At 49.1% G+C, this 18,526-nt stretch overlaps 1 protein-coding gene across 7 annotated transcripts in view; it reads right to left on the bottom strand.

Moving 5' to 3' along the window:
- The window catches only part of P4HA2 (prolyl 4-hydroxylase subunit alpha 2), a 34,870-nt gene extending 19,221 nt beyond the window's left edge, over positions 1-15,649 (bottom strand). For 2 of the 7 annotated variants that reach the window (XM_017532467.2, XM_017532464.2), the window contains exons 1-6: positions 15,449-15,516; positions 14,756-14,893; positions 6,468-6,566; positions 5,681-5,777; positions 5,138-5,289; positions 2,197-2,334 (exon numbers count right to left, since the gene is read on the bottom strand). In XM_017532467.2, coding sequence (XP_017387956.1) covers positions 2,197-2,334; positions 5,138-5,289; positions 5,681-5,777; positions 6,468-6,549 — 469 coding nt within the window. In that variant the 5' untranslated portion in view covers positions 6,550-6,566; positions 14,756-14,893; positions 15,449-15,516. Of the gene's footprint in view, positions 1-2,196; positions 2,335-5,137; positions 5,290-5,680; positions 5,778-6,467; positions 6,591-14,755; positions 14,894-15,448 lie in introns of all 7 variants that reach the window. The other 5 variants (XM_017532466.2, XM_017532463.2, XM_037739932.1 and 2 more) reach the window with 3 other exon arrangements.
- Positions 15,650-18,526: the final 2,877 nt, after the last annotated feature.

Raw genomic sequence — 18,526 nt, 5'->3', positions numbered from 1 at the left:
TGGAGCTGGACTCAGCTAGATCTGTGTTGGCCTCACTAGGGCGCCCACCAGCTGTGTGACCATGGACAAGTTACCACACCTCTCTAAGTCTCAGTCCCCTTCTCTCTAAATAAATATAACACCATCAATTTTAAAGAGTTTGTGCCAAGAATTCAATGAGATGACATATGAAGATGTCTCCTATGATTCCCCAGGAGGTTAATGACCAGTAGCTATTATCAACGTCTCCTAGATGCCAAGAATGCTAAGAATGGCTCCCCGGCACTCAGCATCCTCCCCAGAAGCCAACTCGAATGTCTGCTCCCTGGAGAGCACTTGGAAGAGTGACAGCTGAACTGATTGCTGACAGGCAATCAAACATGGAGCAGCCTAGCTGACATGGGTAAAGGTATTCCTACAGAGGGAGTGAGACAAAACAGCTATGTGATAGGGAAAGCTGCATACAATGAGCAAGGACGCCAAGAAAATGGGGTTATGCAGGACCCTAAAGATCACACAGGAGGAGTTGGGTTTAGCCTTGGAAATTAAGCACAGTAATCAGGAACTCATGTGAACAAATGTGTGCTTAAGACCATACGGAAGATAGCCTTAGGCAGTGAGCTGGCGGTAGGAGACAAGTTGAAATGGTATTTTGATCATCAAATTGAGAAAAAAGGGGTGTGAGCCTGGAGTGAGGGGGTAAGTACAGAAGACATGAGATAAAGAGGTAGAATCCATGGGCCTTAGGATTTTGGCTTAGGCAGCCCGAGGATGGAGGTCCTTTTTGCTGAGATAAAGGGGTGAGTGGGAAGGTAAAGTGTTCATAAAGAGATGAGGATTTCAGTTCAGGACACATGAAGTTCAAGAAGTCCATGGAAGATCAAAGTAGAGATGTCCCACAGGCATCTGCCTACACTGGTTAGAAGCTCAAGAGACGAGCCTTGGCATGAGACACATATTTGGATGTCATCCACCTAGGTAATGGAAATGGCTGGGCTCACCTGGGGAAGGTGCTCAGGGAGAAGATGAGGTAAGGATGGAGTCCTAGGGAATAATTCCCTTCTGCCCCATATCCCCATTCAGGACACTCATTCAGTCTGCTACCTGAATGTGAAAGGTCAACGCCAGGGTGTGGTTCCCTCCTCCAAGCAACCAATCTGAAAGCTACAGGGTAAACAGATCTTGCAGATGCCCTGAACTGACCTCTCTCTAATGGAGTCTAAAGGGAGGAGCTGGGACTCTGGAGCTGGACTAACCTGGGTCTGTATGGGCCTCACACAGGGAATCACTGTGTTTACTGGTCTCTAGTGGCCCTCAAAACATCTTCTTATAAACACTAACACTGGGAAGTCAGTGGAAGAGGGGCCAGTTGAGAGACAGAAAAAATGACCAGAGAGGCTAAAAGAGAAGCAGATTATTAGTATCCCAAAATTCAAAGGAGGAAAGAACATCACAAAGAATGGGGCAATCCATCCATCAAATGCTGCTGTGAAGTTAAAGAACATAATGTGTGAACCCTGTCCACTGCGTTTACCAGTCAAGTGGCCACTGATGACCTTGCAAGAACAGATCAGTGAACAGTGGGGGAAAAGGCCAGATACAATGAGTTCAGGAGCATATGGAAACCAGGAAAGTGGATAAAGTATAGATTACTCTATTCAGTAGCCTAACCAGGAGGGGAAAAGAGATGAATCAGCAGCAAAGACTCAAAAGAGTCTCAGATATTGAGGGAGGCAAGTGTTAGGTGAGCAAGAATAGAGCCTATATGTGAGCTCATGGGGAGAACCCAGAGAGGTGGAGACAGAATGCATAGGAACAGAGACTGTAACTAAGAAGACTCAGAACAGAGGGACAGTAAGCCCAGATCATCCTTAGATGAAAAGACATTGGATGGTGGGAGACGAAAGCAGGTCTGAATGCACATCTGTGTGGTGTTCTAGGGACAGAGGCAAAGGGGGTTCCTGAGCAGCAACTTTGGCTTTCTCTGAGACACAAGAGGAGAGGGCCTTGGCTAATACATGGAGGGAGGTGGCAGGGCAGGGGCTGAGGGAGACGCCTGTCATAGGAGTGGGAGACCAGCACCAACTGGTGAACCAAGAGAGGATCACCACCAGAGGTGCACCTGAGGATAGAGGCCACAAGTTGGTGGTGACTCCAACCTGTCCCGCCATTGAAGAGACACATGCAGGACAGGCAACACCTGGGGTGGTGAGTTACCTGGAAGTTCTCCTCTGGAAATTGTGTCTGGATCCAGCCTGTATGTGTCCTGAAGTCTCATCAGGGCTTTGGCAGCTCCTATCTCATCCTCATCAGTGGGGAAGAACTGCCGCTGCACAGAGAGGTTGGCGATAAAACCTTCCAAATGAGAGTCAGAACAGGAGATTACCCTTGATCCAGGGGCAGAATTCCACTTGGGACCAGAGAGGCAGCCAAAAAGCGGGTTTGGCTACTGGAATTTCCCTCCCCCTTCCCTCAAAGGCTATTGCCCCTTCCACCAGGAAGTTCTCTCCAATGACTCCAGTCTATGGAAATGTTTCCTTTCTTACTCCTCACTGTACCTACTGCCTGTACTACTCTTTGGAACTAAGTAGAAGCAGCCCCGCATATTGGTTAATATTTAGGAGTCTAGAAGTCTTGGCTCCAAAGCATTCAGTCAGAGCTGGTGGAGACAAAAGAAACAGAGGATAGAGAGGATAACTGAGTCTAGCACAGGAAAGGACTCAGAGAGGAACTGTCAACTACTCAGTAGAAAATGAATCCCATGGAAAACACTGATCCAGAATAATTGGGCTAGTCAGGTAAGCACAGACTTCCAGCCCACATTTCAAGTTGAGGAGTCCAAGGGAATGCAGCTGAGCTGGCCACTTATTACTGACCACTGGCACTTATCATCCAGAAAGGTGAGGATGAAAAGTCCTGGGGGTCATCCCCCACCCCCCAGGTTGACAGCTCAGGGACCACCTGGACTGGCCAAGCACCAAGGTGGGGCTGCATCAGCCCAGCAAGTTGGTCCCCTAAGAGACCACAATGGGCCTGTTCTCTTCTGTACTCCCACCACTCAGACCTGCAATGAGTTCAGGTCATGGGCTCCCCAGTTATGGTGCTCAAGACCATAGCCTGAAGCCTGGGAGAGTCTTTGACCATAGAAGTACTCCAAGGAGGCTTTTCTGGGACTCCAAGCCCTAGCTGTAAAGTAAGATGTGTACCTCCTACAATCTCAGGGCTCCAGGTGGGAGCCAGGCCTTTCCAGGCTGACTTAGGGCCTTCGATTCTGCTTCTGAGAAATCAGAGAGGAACAACAAGTCCATTCCTTCCCCAACCTCTTCCCAAGAGTAGCTGTATCCACTGCCACCTATGACATCAGACCTAAACATCCATTTACAGCCATAACTAGGACTAGGGACCAATAAGCTGTAACCCTGCCTTTCATGTTCTCATGCCTACATGGTAAGGAACTCTAAAGAGTTTAGGATCTGGTGGGGTGGGAGTAGGGGAACATGCTGCCAGGAAAAGCCACACTGTTAGCATACCCCACTCATTTCAGTGGCAAGAACTCAAAGTCAGAGATGAAAACAACCAACTATTCTCTGGGCCTGTCCTATCTCCTTCCAGGTAATTATAAGGTTTTCCAAAGGAACCACATGATGGTGGGAGTATAGGGTGTGGAGAACAAGATTGGAGAGGGGAGGTCATCTGGGTAGGCTTAGTCTCCTTCCGTGCAGGCAGAACAGCCCGTCCTGAGCTGCAGGCCCAGGCAGAGAGGCGGGAGTCTGGGAAAGGCAGCCGTGGTTTCTGGAGGCAGTGAGCTCACTGGGCACAGCTCCAACCTGGCTGAGCTCACCAATCCCTTTCCAGAGGCCACCCTGCCCCCAAGCCCAACCCAGTCTGGCCACATGGGCTAAAATGTCTCAGCCAGAGAGACAGCTAGTCTGAAGTTAATCAGCATTCACAGCTCAGGGAAAAGAGGCAATGAAGAGCTGGGTACAGTGGCTCTGTGCCTATAGTCCCAGCTACTCAGGAGGCTGAGGCAGGAGGATCACGTGAGGCCAGGAGTTTGAGGTTGTAGTATGCTACAACTGCACCTGTGAATAAACAGCCACTGCACTTCAGCCTGGGCAATACAGTGAGACCCTGTCACTTAAAAAAAAAAAAAAAAAAAAAGCCAGTGAGTCCAGGGGGTAAGCCCAGGGCTAGGAGTTAGGAAAGCCCACCTCCAAGCCCACCCTACCATCTCTTCTTCTTGACAGGAAAGTCATAAAAAGTATTATCACAATAAAAGCACCAAGTACAGTTTGAAGCTTTTAAAAAGTTCACACTGTGATCTGTAAATATCACTTCTAAGAATTTACCCTAAAAAAATTCAGAAGTATACACCAAGAGATGTATAAAAAGGTGCTGATAATTCAGAAACAATCCCATATCCAATGACTTGACCCATTTGACAGTGTTATCAGTATGACAGATTATCACCATCTGACAGGTAATCACCTTCCAGCCATTAAAATCACATTGCAGAAGAACATTAAATGGCATATAAAGAAGCTGGGAAATTAAGGGCAACAGTCTTTCCTTATGTCACAAATCTACCAACAGATATGCTTTGTTTGTAAAAGATGTGAATAGGAATGAATTTAGATGAGACCTATGCTCCCCAACATGCCTTGGTCCTATCATCCAGCCCACCTGACACTTGTTAATTCATTTGTCCCTCAAAACAACTGAGTTTGCATGCCCTGGTATATGTGTATAGTTCCATTTTTTAAAATGTATATGCTTATGTAAAAAAACTATAATTTTAATAGTGCTTACTACTGGGAAATTGCATTAAGAATTATAATTCTCTTGTTTTTGTGTTTTCTGACTTTCCCATAAACATATATCACTAAAGTACAATTGGGAAAATGTCATTAGCAAAAAAAAAGAAAAGAAAAGACAGACACTAAAAAAAGAATTGACCATCATTACATGTTAAACGCCAAGGACAGTCAACTTCCAGGTTCCCACAGAGAAGGAAGAGAGCCATGAAACCAGCAGGGTCCTGTTTACACAATGCACTTGCCCACCAACACCCAGACCCAGGACAGGCTCAGACACAACAGCCCAGGCATGAACACACAAACATATGGGCTCACTCAAGCATCTGCTCACCGTCCCTCACCTGCAGCTGAGTCCTGCAGGACAAGGTCCTCCAGCGCAGGCCAGTCTGTGTTTAGCCGCTTCACCAGTTTGTAGGCATTCACAGGGTGGGCCAGGTAGCCCTCAGCATCAGCAGCTGACTTGCTAGTCAAGGCTTCCATTTTGTTCGCCCAGCTATGGAACCAGAGGAAAAGGAAGGCTAATGCATCCCACATAGGTCTTGACCTGTGATAATTTCCCTGGTGAGAATTCCCTGGCGCCACGTTCTGGGGCGCTTTTCATCAAGAAGCAATGAAAAATGAATACAGTAACTCCCCACAGATATTTCTAGCTCTTTAATCTAGATAAGAGCTGGGACCCCCAACGTAAGGGAAAAGTCTTAAATAGAAAGAAAATAAACAATGTCTTCTTAGCCCATGTACTTAGCTACTTTCAAGGACTGGCATGAAGTAACCAGGCCAGCCCCACATCACCCTCTCAAGGGCTTCCTCTTATAGGTATCCTGGATGGCTTCCTTGTTCCTTGAGGGGCAGAGGGGAAAAAGGGACAATTAGACTTAGGACACCTTTTAATCTTGGAAAGCTTGGCTTCCTCCACAAGGATGTACTCCTTCAGAGATTGCACCAGTTCTTTCTCTGCATAAATCAGGTCAGTCATGTGCCCTGCAAGGGAGAGAAGAAAGAGTGAGACTCGGATGAGGGATGTTCAGCCTCCTTCCTTGGGACACAGAACACCAGTACAGATGCAAGTCCCCTGGGATAAGAACATGTCAGCTCTCTGGGGATCATGGGGGCTTGAAGTTAAAGAGGGCCTAGGCACTCATGGCATCCTATCTCTCAACTTCAGGAATAAAGAGGCAGAGGCACCAATGAGATGTTTGAGATAAATGCACTGGACGCCACTCAAAAAGCAGCCCTAAATCTCATTCTCCCACTGTTACCCAGCTGGTCATGACACTGGGGCATGGATATCCTGGGAGCTCATTACACGATAAAAAGCTCTGAACTTAAGTTCAGAAGGATAGGAAAGCTTGATCCTCAGGACACAAAGGATTTGCTGCTCAGAACCACTCTCTGGTCCATGGGCAAGGTGGTCAAGAAGACCAGAGAGTCCAAGTGCCACCTGCACTTCCCAAGGAGAAAGACCCAATTCAGACAGCTGGCTCCCCAAACATCCAGATCATTGGGATCTTAGTAGGAAAAACCGCAATTCTTCAAGTTCCACTCTCCTCAGAACTGGTCAAAAACAGTAGTTAAGGCCACCCCACTCTCAATGAGAATAGGCTGCAGCCAGTGACATCCATGGCATGTGAGCCAAGGTGTCAGGCAGACAATAGTCCTGTTGGCACATACCAATAGAGGTGAAGAATTCAGCCTGCACACAGCTCAGGACACCAGACCAGGCCATCAGCAATGTAGATACCCAGAGTTTCATGGTCACAGAGGAAGTGTCTGAAAGGCATTCAGAGACAATCGCTGAATCAACAAAGTGAAAAAGAATAATTTAGGTGAGGAGACACATAGGCATGTGCACACATATGCATACATTCAAACATACCAAGATCCTGGCCTAGCACACAGAAGCTAAAAAGGATATTCAGGATCACCATCAGAAAGAACAAAGGGTAGGCAGCCAGTGATGTGTGCTCAATTCTGGTCCCTGCTCTGGAAGGCTATGTGCCCTATGGAGAAAGTCCATCCTCGCAACTCTCAGCAACCACCTGTACCATGAGAAGGCAGAATCACAGTGGGGTCTGGTTCCTAGGGTCTGTCAGTCCAAGATTCTGGCCCACTCCTTATTTCACAGACTGCTATTTGTTTCTATCCTACCTTCTAACACATATGCTAGGACAGTGCCAGGTTCTGGGGAACCAGTCCCTGCCCCAAGGAGGTGACAGTACAGGAAAGACAATAAGGGAAAGACAATTTGACACAATATCCTCCAGGGTACCAATATCCAAATTAAGGTGTACAATAGATGGCCAGCCAGAAGAGGAACAAAACTAACGCCTGCCAGAGAGAGAGCAGTCAGGGGAAACAGTCTCCTGGGCAGACAGTGTTCTTCCTGTAGTAAGGCTCCTTGGCAGACACTGTCCTCACTGGCCAGTCACCATTCATTCACAAATATTTACTGAAGACCTACAGATGCCAGGCACTGATCTAGGCACTCAGGATGCAAAAATGAATATGCCACACATGGCCAAAAACGAAGGCTGGGCGAGAGGCCAGCTACTGTCTTCTCATCAGCCCAGAAATAGTTGGGCACAACCTGAGACAAGCCCCACGGGCAGTACCTCAGTCCACAACAGAAGCTTCAGCTATCGTCTCCCAGCTCAGCCATGCAGCCTAGACTGTGCTGGAGGACGAGCACTCATCTGTACCCTAGCTCTGCTGGTCTTCCTCCTGCCCTACTTAGCTAAATCCCAATGGAGTGCTCAAATAGAAATATACTAAGAGAAAAACAGGCAAAACAAAGGAAATACAAATGCTTCTCCAAAAAACATAAGCCTTATCTGACAGAATTCTAAGACCAAGCTAATGCCGGTTCATCAATTTTTTGCCTGACACACTTGATTAGACACACAGCACACCCACCATTCCTCAACTTACCCTTTCAGAAGAAATCCTAATCCATTGAGATTCCAGGTTAGGCCCAGAGAAGGCCAACCACAACTCCCATCCCCAAATGGGATCCTCTATCAGAAGGAAAGAATAAGTGAACGGCCCCATGTGTTCATGCCTATGCCAAATGTCTGCAGAGCTGAAGCCTTCCTGTCACAATCTAGGTGTGGGGGGGTCCTAAGATACACAGGACAATTATCTTTCAACCTGCATCCTGCTGCAGGGTAGGGAGTATTGTGCTAAGGGGTCCATTAGGGAGTTAGAGCAGCAGAATAAAGCAAGTCATCAAGAGAAGGTGAGTAGGCCTGGGCTGGCCCCAAGGCAGAGTCGTCCAGACCCTCCTGGTTCTAGCCACAGGTCTGCTCCAAGGCCTTATTATACTGTCTTCTCTATCCCAGGATTTCAGAAGTCCTCTCTCCTTGCTTACACAAGCCCCTTACATCTAAGGGATTGGGTGTCTGTTCCTTGTTCCTCAAAAGGCTTGACTGGCTCAGGCTCAGCACCTCTATATGTGTATAGGGAGGGGACAGTAAAAACATAAAGCTGGGAGGATTTATCTGTGGACAGAAAGGGAGCAGCTGACTGCTCCTCAGAGCTGGGGTGGTGGGAGAGCAGGGCTCAGGCAGAATTCCAAACTAGACATGGTTGGAAGTAGGGAACCCAGCATCTCTCCCCAGGTGTGTCTCCAGTTCCAGCTGCATACCTTTTTAGAGGCCAGATAAATTCTGGGGAGGAAGAAGTCTGTCCATTCCTTTCAAATCATTCTGCTTCTATCGTCTATGGTTCATACCTTACAGCACTCAGGGAAAAGCCAGGTTTCTTCATTACATGAATACCAGCTGTCATTTCTCTGGAATGTGCTGTCTGGCTTAGACTGAGCCCATCCTTGAATCTCAGCCTGAAGGCAGAGCCTCAAAGGATCACAGATGGGGCTTGGGCAGAGCCTCAAAGAATCACAGGTAATCACAGACGACTTACCAACCAAGAGCCTGCAAAGTCTTGCTCTGGTGGGAGAAGGGGATAACTAACTCTGCTAGCCTGGAGAGCTGGGCACCTCCAAGCAGCAGCTCCCAGACTGCCACATCAACACTGCCATCTCAGGCAGGGTTACTCTGGAGCCCTATCCCATTTCTCCCAATTATGGGCCCCTTAACTCAAAAGGCTTTGTATAAAAGGTCCTCTAATTAGGGTCAGAATGGAAAGGGGCAGAATCCAAGAGGGACTGTGCCCCACAATGTGGGAAAGGCCAAATCCCATCCCACCTTATAACTATGTCCACAGCTTAAGACAGAGTAGGTGAAAGTATGTGTACCTGCCCAGCTCCCCTACAAAGTGTCTAGTGCTGCCAAAAGCCTTCTCAGAAACCCTCAAAATCCAAGCAAAATAAATCTGGAGTTAAGCAATGTCAAACTCTCTTTTTTGAAAAACAAAGTAACACCAACCTTGAGCATAAAACCAATACTGAGTTTTATCTGTGGTGCATCCTCAGAGTGTAGAACAATGTCTGTCCACGCTGAAACACAACAAAAAATACTTCACCACAAGCTTGCTCAAATTAGGAAACTACAACAATAGAAGATTTTACATTTCTTCTATACGATGAGTTTTTATGGAGTACATTAAAAATGAATACTGTATATCAACATGGAGAGATCAAAGCATACTGTTAAGTGAGAAAAGTGGATAATACCCAAATAATATGCAGTCTGTAATTCCATTTTTGTAAGGAAGAATTAATGTATGTGTACATATAGAGAGATGCAAGAAAAGGGTCATACATCTTGCTAAATCTTAGTGAAGTAATTTCTTTTTCTTTTTATGCTTATTTATTTCTCTAATCTTTCTGTAAGAAATTCTACAGCAATTTTAAAAATTATATTACAATATGCTTAAAATGAAAAAAAACCAAAGCAGGCCCTTCTCAAATAGACTCCAAAGGGGGTCTGCCAGCCCCAGTGTTTGGACCCCACAGGGAAGTCCTGCAAAACCTGCCAACACCCCAGCAACAGTGATTCACCCATCAGGCGACTGGCACTGTTTCTAAAAACAGGGCAATTCCAAGACATACAACCAGAGGTCCCAACAAGCCTGCTCTTTGGAAAAGACATTTACAAGCTGGCCAAATGGCCATGGAAAGATATTTCCAGCTGCAAACCAGCAACGTCCTTAGCTTCTCTCCTTACCTCATCAGGCAGACCCTCTGCCAAGCTCCCAGCTGCAACCCAAATGCAACAGCTTGAGTTTTAACAATGTATTTAACAGCCTAGAGACAGAACATGAGTTTGCTGAGAACAAACTGGTCTTGCTTGGCACTGAACAAGAAGCTGCCTGCCTTCTGTGAAGAGGGAAAATCTAACTGGACATGGCCCCCCCACCACCCTCAACTCTAGGACAACAGAGCTAAAAGAACCTGTGTGTTCCATCTAAAAGGATCCAGAGGCTCCAGGAGACTCCACTACCAAAGCATGTGGATGTCCATTCAGGCCCACAAGCTTCTGTCATGGAGGGCATCCTACTCTCCTGAGCCTCAGTCATCACCCTGATCTGAGCCACCCCTAATCTCCCCTACAGCCATCCTGGCCCCCATTACACTGGCCTCTCCACATCTCGTCTGGCCTTCCTCCCACCTCTGCTCTACAAATAGCCAGCATGGTTTATCAAAGCTCTCCTTTGGCCCTCTACTGCCATCGGGATAAAGTCCAAACTCTTTAGCCCAAAGGGTCCTTTGACTGCATCACTTGGCCCTGCTGCCCTCTCCAGCCTCATCTCACCAAGCCAGGTTTCGTATCTTCGACAACTACTTTATGTGAAAAATATTCTCCTTCACCAAGAACCTCATAAGGCCAAGATGTTTATCTCTGTCTATCTACATACTTTCTCTATCTGGTACATGAACAGTGGTTGACTTCCACTTCCCCACCTGGATACCATCAACATCACAAAGTCATGCTTCAGTAACTAGACAATGAAACAGCAGAGAAGGCTGTTAAAACTGACACGCAAAAGCCATGTTGGGTTTTCGGTCACAGTCTTGGCAGAGACCTGGCAGTCTGGATTAGACTAATTCATAAAAAGGATAAAATCCATATACCACTATATTTAAGATGCATCTTGAGTCCCACCTTGCACCCTCTTGGTCTCACCCATCTCCCAGGTGCCAGGCCATTTGCTCTGCCTCGGCCCAGTAGAGGAGACCATGCAGGCCCATGCCAGAATCTCTGATTCTTCTCACTATCTCCTGACTCTGATGAATTACCAGACTGGCCTCCCCAGTGGCTACCAAAGGGCCCTCATAGTGAACTGAGTGTATCTCTGTGTAGAGTAGCCAGCTTGCTAAAACACCACCTTCCATCCTCCTCCATACCTCACTTTTTTTTCTTTTATTCTGTCGCCCAGGCTGTAGTGCAATGGTGAGACCTTGGCTCACTGCAACCTCCACCTCCCAGGTTCAAGGGATTCTCCTGCCTCAGCCTCCCGGGTAGCTAGGACTACAGGCATCTGCCACCATGCCAGGCTAATTCTTGCATTTTTAGTAGAGATGGGGTTTCACCACATTGGCCAGGCTGGTCTTGAACTCCTGACCTCAGGCAATCCACCCACCTTGGCCTCCCAAAGTGCTGAGATTATAGACATGAGCCACCACACCCCGCCTACACCTCACATTTATTTTCCCTCACCCTGGCTGCCCTGCAATTACACCTTCCAATAAAGCATTAAGTACTTAAGCTCTGCCTCAGGCTGTTTCCTGGGAACCTAGTCTGAGATAACCACTATTTGTTTCCAAAAATCTTTCATTTCTGCCATCTAATTCTCACCAAAACCTTGTAAGCTAGATAACTATTTCAGATATAAGAGAGATATAAAAGACAAACAGCTAAGGTTGAGTGTTTCCTACATACCTGACATCTGACAGCAAATCAATGACAGAACCAAGACTCAAACCCAAAACACACTCTGCTAAATATTGCGGCCATCCAGTCCTATTCAGTAACATATCTGTTACCTTACAGTGAAATAAACTCCCAAACAGGGAGCCACACTTTGCCCGGGAAGAGCATGCCTGCCTAGGTTAAGGACATTATCATGGGTTACACCAAAGATTCATACAGTAGGTCCACAACATCTCTGGCTGGATCTCACCAAAGGGAGGAAGAATGAGACATGAACCCAGAAAACAGCAACATGGTCCCTTAAGATCAGATAGGCAGTCGCTTCTACCCTAGACATCACAGAACTCACAAATAACCAACCAGTCCAGCTCAGGGCAAGGCAGTATAGTCAAATGGATAGGCACTCCTGCCCCAGGGTCAAACAGACCAAGAGTTAAACCCCAGTTCTAAGCCACTTCCTGGCTTTGTGACCTTGGATAAATTATAGGATTCCTCAGTTTCCCCATATATATCATATATATATAGGTCCTAGACAATACTAGGACCTATATCTCACAGGGCTGTTGTGAGGACTGAATGTGATGACAGATGTTGGCAGGTAGCCCAGCACCAGGCATAATTTATGTCAATCATTAGTAACAAGGGCATCAGAGAAACATCAGTGGACCTAATGCAGTCAGCTGCCTAGCCCAAATTAGCTGATTCCTGGGTGAGAAAGAAGATCCAGACTAGGGGACAGTGTAGATGCAAACAAGACAGAAATTGGGCAATCTCCACATCCCAGAAGCACCACAAGAGATGAAACATTTAATTCAGGAGAGACTGGAGTCAGGTATAATGTAAGTACACTCATCATCAGGGGATAACGCTGGAACTGGTCAATCACTGGCTCTAAAGCTCATCAAGGAACGTTCTCTAGCAAAAGGCAGGGGATTAGATCAATACTCTAGGATCTCATGCACTTATATGCCTCTGACCTGCTCATTCCAGACTCCTACAAGTACCCAGGCTTGAGGATCTCCACTACACCCTGGCCCTCAGAGTTCCAGGTACAAAACAGGCCACAGTCTAAGCAAGCACTTCCTGAAAGGCCCAAAGCAGATGCTGGGCTGTTACCAGACTCAAGACAGATTCCATCTGAGCTACAGATCACTCTACCCAAACACTTAATCCTCTGCCCTTCAATGACACCACAGAACAAGACCTCTCTTCTAGGGCTCCAGTATATCGTCCAGACTTTTCATTCTCCTCTGCTCTGAGGATAAAAAAAAAAAAAAAAAAAAAAAAAAAAAAAAAAAAAATACACACACACACAAACTGTCTTTCTATCCCTCATTCCAAGTCCCTAGCACAAAGCCTACAGACCACAGGCCCTTCCAGCCCTCTTTGCTCTAGGACAGGCTGATGTCTTACCCTAGGGAACGTCAAATGTCCAAACTGCTAGATGTGAGCAACTTTTCCGAAGTTTAACTCTCACTCCAGCACTCTGCTGGGCTTGCACGTGATTGCCTCACAGCTTTTCCTGCCAACTTCCATCTGCATAATAGTAAACTCTTGACAGATACCAGGAGCCAGAGACACACCCCCAAGCCCTCTGCACACTATCAGCCAGCGTGGCCACAAATCAGCCAAGGCCTTGCCTCTAGCCTCGGACCCTCCCAAGGATGTGGGAAGGCGTAGTGAAAAACAGAGGCCTTCTTAGGAAATGAGGAGACCCTAGATTCCCTCACCTGACTCATTCCTCAGAGCTGCACCCACACAGTCTCTTCCTTTGATTAGCACAGCCAGGCTCCTCCCCTGGCACATGGCCAGCTGTCAGTATGAAGCAGCAATCTCAGAGCATGAGCTACCCACAGGCAAGAATAGTGCCTCAGCCACCTCCTCTCTCTCCTCCCTCATTCCAGCCCCAGGCACACTCTAGTCAGAAGCCAAACAGGCAGAAGGCACTCAAGGGATGAACTGATCGGCTGGGGCAAGTCTAAATAGGTGACTAAGTAAGCACTGTCTAGAGTACCCCAGTGCAGAGCTTTCTACAGGATACAAGGGCATATCACATGCCACAGACAATGCCTCAGCTTAATTGTCACTGAGTCTGCATACAGAGCTCTCGGAGAACTAGGGTGATCCACTACGACAGCATCTTTGGGATGAGGCCCCCAGCCAACTTACTCCATCCTTGCTACGTGGCTTCACTGGCTGGGCCACAGAGTGGACACTCTTGGCTGTGTAAGAGCAAAGAGGCCTTTAAAAAAAAGAATTCAGAGACCAAATATTCTGTGAGTGGGGAGAAGCAGACAGACTGGGCCCTGAGGCCCTGAACCACAGTGAGAGGCTGCACCTTGGACACTTCAGGGGCAGTTTAAGTATAAGCCAAAGGAAATCCTGGTTCATTTAACAGAGACTAAATTATGGAACCTGTTGTGTCAGATGAGATACAGGCTGAGAACAAGCAGCAGATCCCGAAAACATCCTATAAATTATTAGGTGAACAATGGATCTCTGCAAAGTCTGGGACATTTAATAATGCCCCAAGCTACACAGTAACGTTCTCCAACCCTTGCTCTTAGGACCAGGATCTCCTACAAGAGGGCTGGGGCTGAGGCCCCAGGTGGTCTATTATCAAGAAGCACAAATCTCAGGTGTCACTCTACAGTAAAAGACAACAATCTCAGTCTTGGGAGAGATTCCATTGCTCTCCTACACTATCTTAAAGGGTCAAATAGAATACAAAGGCCAGAGACCCACCCGGGCTGCCCAGCAATACCTGAGGCAGGAAATGCCCTGATCCAGGCTCATGATGCAAGGGTCAACTGGGCATCTTACACATGCAGGACACAGTACCAGGCACCACTGTCTTCTCACTCCAGGGTCTTGTGGACAGCATTCATGGACAGCTATCCCCTACAGTGTCCCTTCCCCATCACCTTGCTTACACTACAATGCCATAAGGCATGACATTGGCCAAGGTCTCTGCTCCCATTCACATAGGCTGTTCCTCTGTCCACGCTGCCCTTTTGCCAGCCTTCTTCTGAGCTCATGGGTCACCTCCTCCAGAAGTCCTCTGGCTGGAGGCATCCAGTCCTCTACCAAATACCCACAGCCCTTATTCCCTTCTAGCACAGCGCTCACCACACTGCTCTGGGTCTGGACCTTCCCGCTAGCTCTTCCAGTCCGCCTGTCCCACGGTTAGCAACTGCTTGCGGTCTCTGGCACACAGAAAGGTCCCGTTTGTTGAACTAGTTAACGAATTTTCACGGGTCTCTGCGGCTGCCAAGGAAAAACAACGCAGGTTCCACAGGGATGTCTGGATGAGAAAAGTCTCTCTGATCCAATGCCCATCTAATGGGCTCCAAGCTGGACCCTGCCCAGACAAGACCTCGGACTCCCAGCCCTTGGGAGGGAGCAGAGCGGGCCTCGCCACCAAGAACCGGCCCCTCAGGGCCAGGCGAACGCCGCGCCCCCGCTCCCAACAGCGGACAGCCGGAGGTCAGGCCGCCGCTTCCCGGGAGCCCGACAAGGAAGGACCGCCAAGTTCCCAGCCCCGCCCGACAGCCGAGCGGACGGCACGAAGGGTGCCGCTGACCTCACCACCCTGAGCTCGGGAAGGCGTGCGCGCAGCGGGACAAGAACCCAGACGGCTGCAGAAACAGGGCGGAGGACACGGGGCTGCGGCCCGGAGTGCGCTGTGGGAGGCTACCGGCGCGACCCCCGGCCCGGGTCCCTAACTTTCAGCCCCGCGTGGGCAGAACGCACGGTCCAGCGTCCGCTGCCCACGCCCCAGCCCCGGGGCTGATCTGGCGGCTGAGCCGGCGGGGCGCTCACCTGAACACTCACAGCTCCCGGCGTTTCCAGAACCTCCCGCGGCGTCGCCCAGTCCACTAGGCACCTCCTCCCTCGGCGGCTCCGCCTCCCGCCGCGGCCGGGGCTCCGCCCACTTGAGCCGCAGCCACGTCTCTACCTCACGCTCCTCACGCCCGCCTGCGTCCTGGCTCCGAGCTCCGAGGGCCCTGGTGGGGGTCGCTGTCCTCTGCGACCCTTGGGTACGCCCAGGCTACTGGACCGCGTAGGAGCGGGAGCCGGAGCCGGAGCCGGAGCCGGAGCTGGCCGCCTGCACCCTTCATGCCGCCTGCCGCCCACCGCACGTAGTCCGCGCCCGCCTGGCTTTGGCGCGCCCCCACCTGCGGGCCTTGGCCCGCCCTCCTTCCCAGCCCCCGGGCCCCTGGTGAGGTCGCCACGACCCGATTCCCGCGCCGGGGCTGTGAGGAGAGCGTCCCCTGGAGGCTGACGGATTTCCCTGCCTCCGCTCATGCCCATTGCTTGGGGTGCCCTGCCGGGAACACGGGCCCCTTCTTCCCAGCACCACCACAGGGAGGCTGTTACAGGAGACTGGGGTCACCCTGGCTAGGAACTGGGTATTAGGGGAGGAGGCGGACCAGTGGAGAAGACTCTGAGGAAGACTAGGGACCTGGGGCCCACACCCTGGAGACCAAGACTGGGTGGCCCATCCTCAGGGTCGAGCTCCCAGAAGGGTTCAGAGTCCCGGGATCCTGTTCAGGTAGTCCTGGTATAATGTGCAGGGATGATGGATTGATAAGGGGGCCCATCAAAGGCTGGGTAGGGGTGGAGGGGGGCGGTAACAATCTGGGGGGCACTGGGTTGCCCAAACCTTTCTTTATGCCATCGGTCAAAAAGTGGACACCTGGTTCAGCCAGTCCAGTCTGGAACGGAATAAGAACAGAGATGCAGCACACCTCAGCCTGAGCCGGAGGAGGCCCTGGCGGCCAGGCAGGTTCCCACGCCTGCTCTGTGAACATTCCTCTCATGAATGAGGGGAAACAAGGTCTGAGAATCTCATCAGGGAGCAAGCCCAGAGCTTGCCCAGCCTCCGCCCGGGCCCAGTGTGGATATTCCCTATGGCACACGGGCCAGGCAGGCGGCCCAGACCTGGGGAAAGGAGCACGCACTTGGAAATACACATAAAACACGGATAAGTCTCCATTCCGGCCTGTGTCAGCCGCTGGCCCAAGCCGGGCTAAAACCACGCAGAAACCCTCCTGCATCTGCTACATCCACAGAAGCTTCCTTCCATCTCCCCTTTCTCAGGAGCTTGCCTCATGGGTCATCACTTTTCTCTCCCGAAGGCTCAACCACCTGCTCTCAACTGGCTCTTTCCCATTGGCCTATAAATATGTTCAAGCCTCTACTATGGGAACAAAACCCTCATTCGACACCACTGAGTGTCTCTGTCCTCAACCACGGCAAAATTCCTCGAAAGAGCTGCCGCCTCATCCTCACATCTCTCCCACTCTTCAGGCCCTGCAGTCAGCCTTCTAGTCCCCTAACAGCAACAAACCAGGTCTCAATAAACTATAGCCTCTAATCTCTAAATTCAATGACTGTTCTTCAGACCTCATCTGCCAGGTCCCTGAGCAGTGCTTGACACCCAGTGATGACCACTGCCCCCCTGGATCACTCATTTTCCTTGGATTCCCCTCATTCTCTCTGGCCACCTCTGCTCAAGCTTCTTTAGCATCCTCCTCTCCCCATTAGTAAAGGTTGGGGGTTCCTCAAGGCTCAGGTCTAGGCTTTCCATTTCCCTTTTCTCTTTATTGTTTTCCTATACACACAGGTGACACAAATTTCTCTCTTTACCCTTATCCTTACTGCTGAACTCCAGATTCATATAACTCACTGTTCAGTCTACATCCCCACTTGAGTGTCCACAGGCACCTCAATGACAACATGTCCAAACCAGAGTTATTGTTCTTCCCCACATCTCCCCACTCCACACATGCTGTCTTCCCTGCTATACTGAAGGAGATACTTCCCATGAGTTACCTAACCAGAGCCTGGGAGTCATACTTGGCAGCTCCCTCTCCCTCACCCCCAGACCCTACTCATCTATATCCCAAGTCTGTTCAATTTTACCCCTAAATCTCCTCTAATCCACCCATTTCTCTCCATCCTTTTTCACTTGAGTAATGGCAACACTTTCCTGACTGGCTGCCCCTCCATTTTTGTTCCCTTTCATCTCTCCACTACAACCATGATGATCTCAAAATGCAGATTTGAGCCCATTACTTGAAGCTAGGAAATTGCACTGCTCTTGAAACATCGAAAAGTGGTTTATAAGGCTCCACATGGTTTTGCCTCTGCTCACTTCTATAGCCACATTGAACTTCCTCCAGTTCCTCTAACTGGCCATTCCTCCTCCCCACCACAGACCTTTATACATGCTGTACTTCCTGTCTAGAAAAAAAATTTCTCCCTCCCTGATTAAAATCTTCAGATCCCCTCAGAGGCAGAGATTTTCCTCACTTCCCTGAGTAGGTCAAAACCTCTCATAACAGACCACAGTGGCTCATGACCGTAATCCCATCACTTCGAGGCAGATGGATCCACCTGAGGTCAGGAGTTGGCTGACATGGTAAAACCTCGCCTCTACAACAATACAAAAATTATCCGGGCATGATGGCTAGTGTCCATAATCTCAGCTACTTGGGAGGCTGAGGTGGGAGAATCGCTTGAACCAGGGAGGCAGAGGTTGCAGTGAGCCAAGATTGCGCCATTGCACTCCAGCCTGGGTGACAACAGTGAGACTGTTTCAAAAAAAACAACAAAAACCTCCCATAACAGCTTTTCATGTCCCTGTGTGCTTCATAACACTTGCCACGGTTGATAAAATTGAATGATCGCTTGGGTAATGTCTTCCCCCACTGCCCGGGAGGTCTAGGAGTACATAAACTATGCCTGCCTTTGTCTATCACCATGTTCTCAGCACCCACCACAGAACTGGGCTCGATAAATATTTGCTAACTACTTGAATGGACAGATATTTCCTCAATACCTTGCTTCACACTGTAGGAATTAGTCTCCAAAGGCATAAATAATATCTCCAAA

The sequence above is a fragment of the Cebus imitator genome, unplaced genomic scaffold (genome assembly GCF_001604975.1).
Source record: "Cebus imitator isolate Cc_AM_T3 unplaced genomic scaffold, Cebus_imitator-1.0 Scaffold76, whole genome shotgun sequence".
NCBI classification, from domain to species: domain Eukaryota; kingdom Metazoa; phylum Chordata; class Mammalia; order Primates; family Cebidae; genus Cebus; species Cebus imitator.
This window is presented reverse-complemented; position numbering and strand designations above follow the sequence as displayed.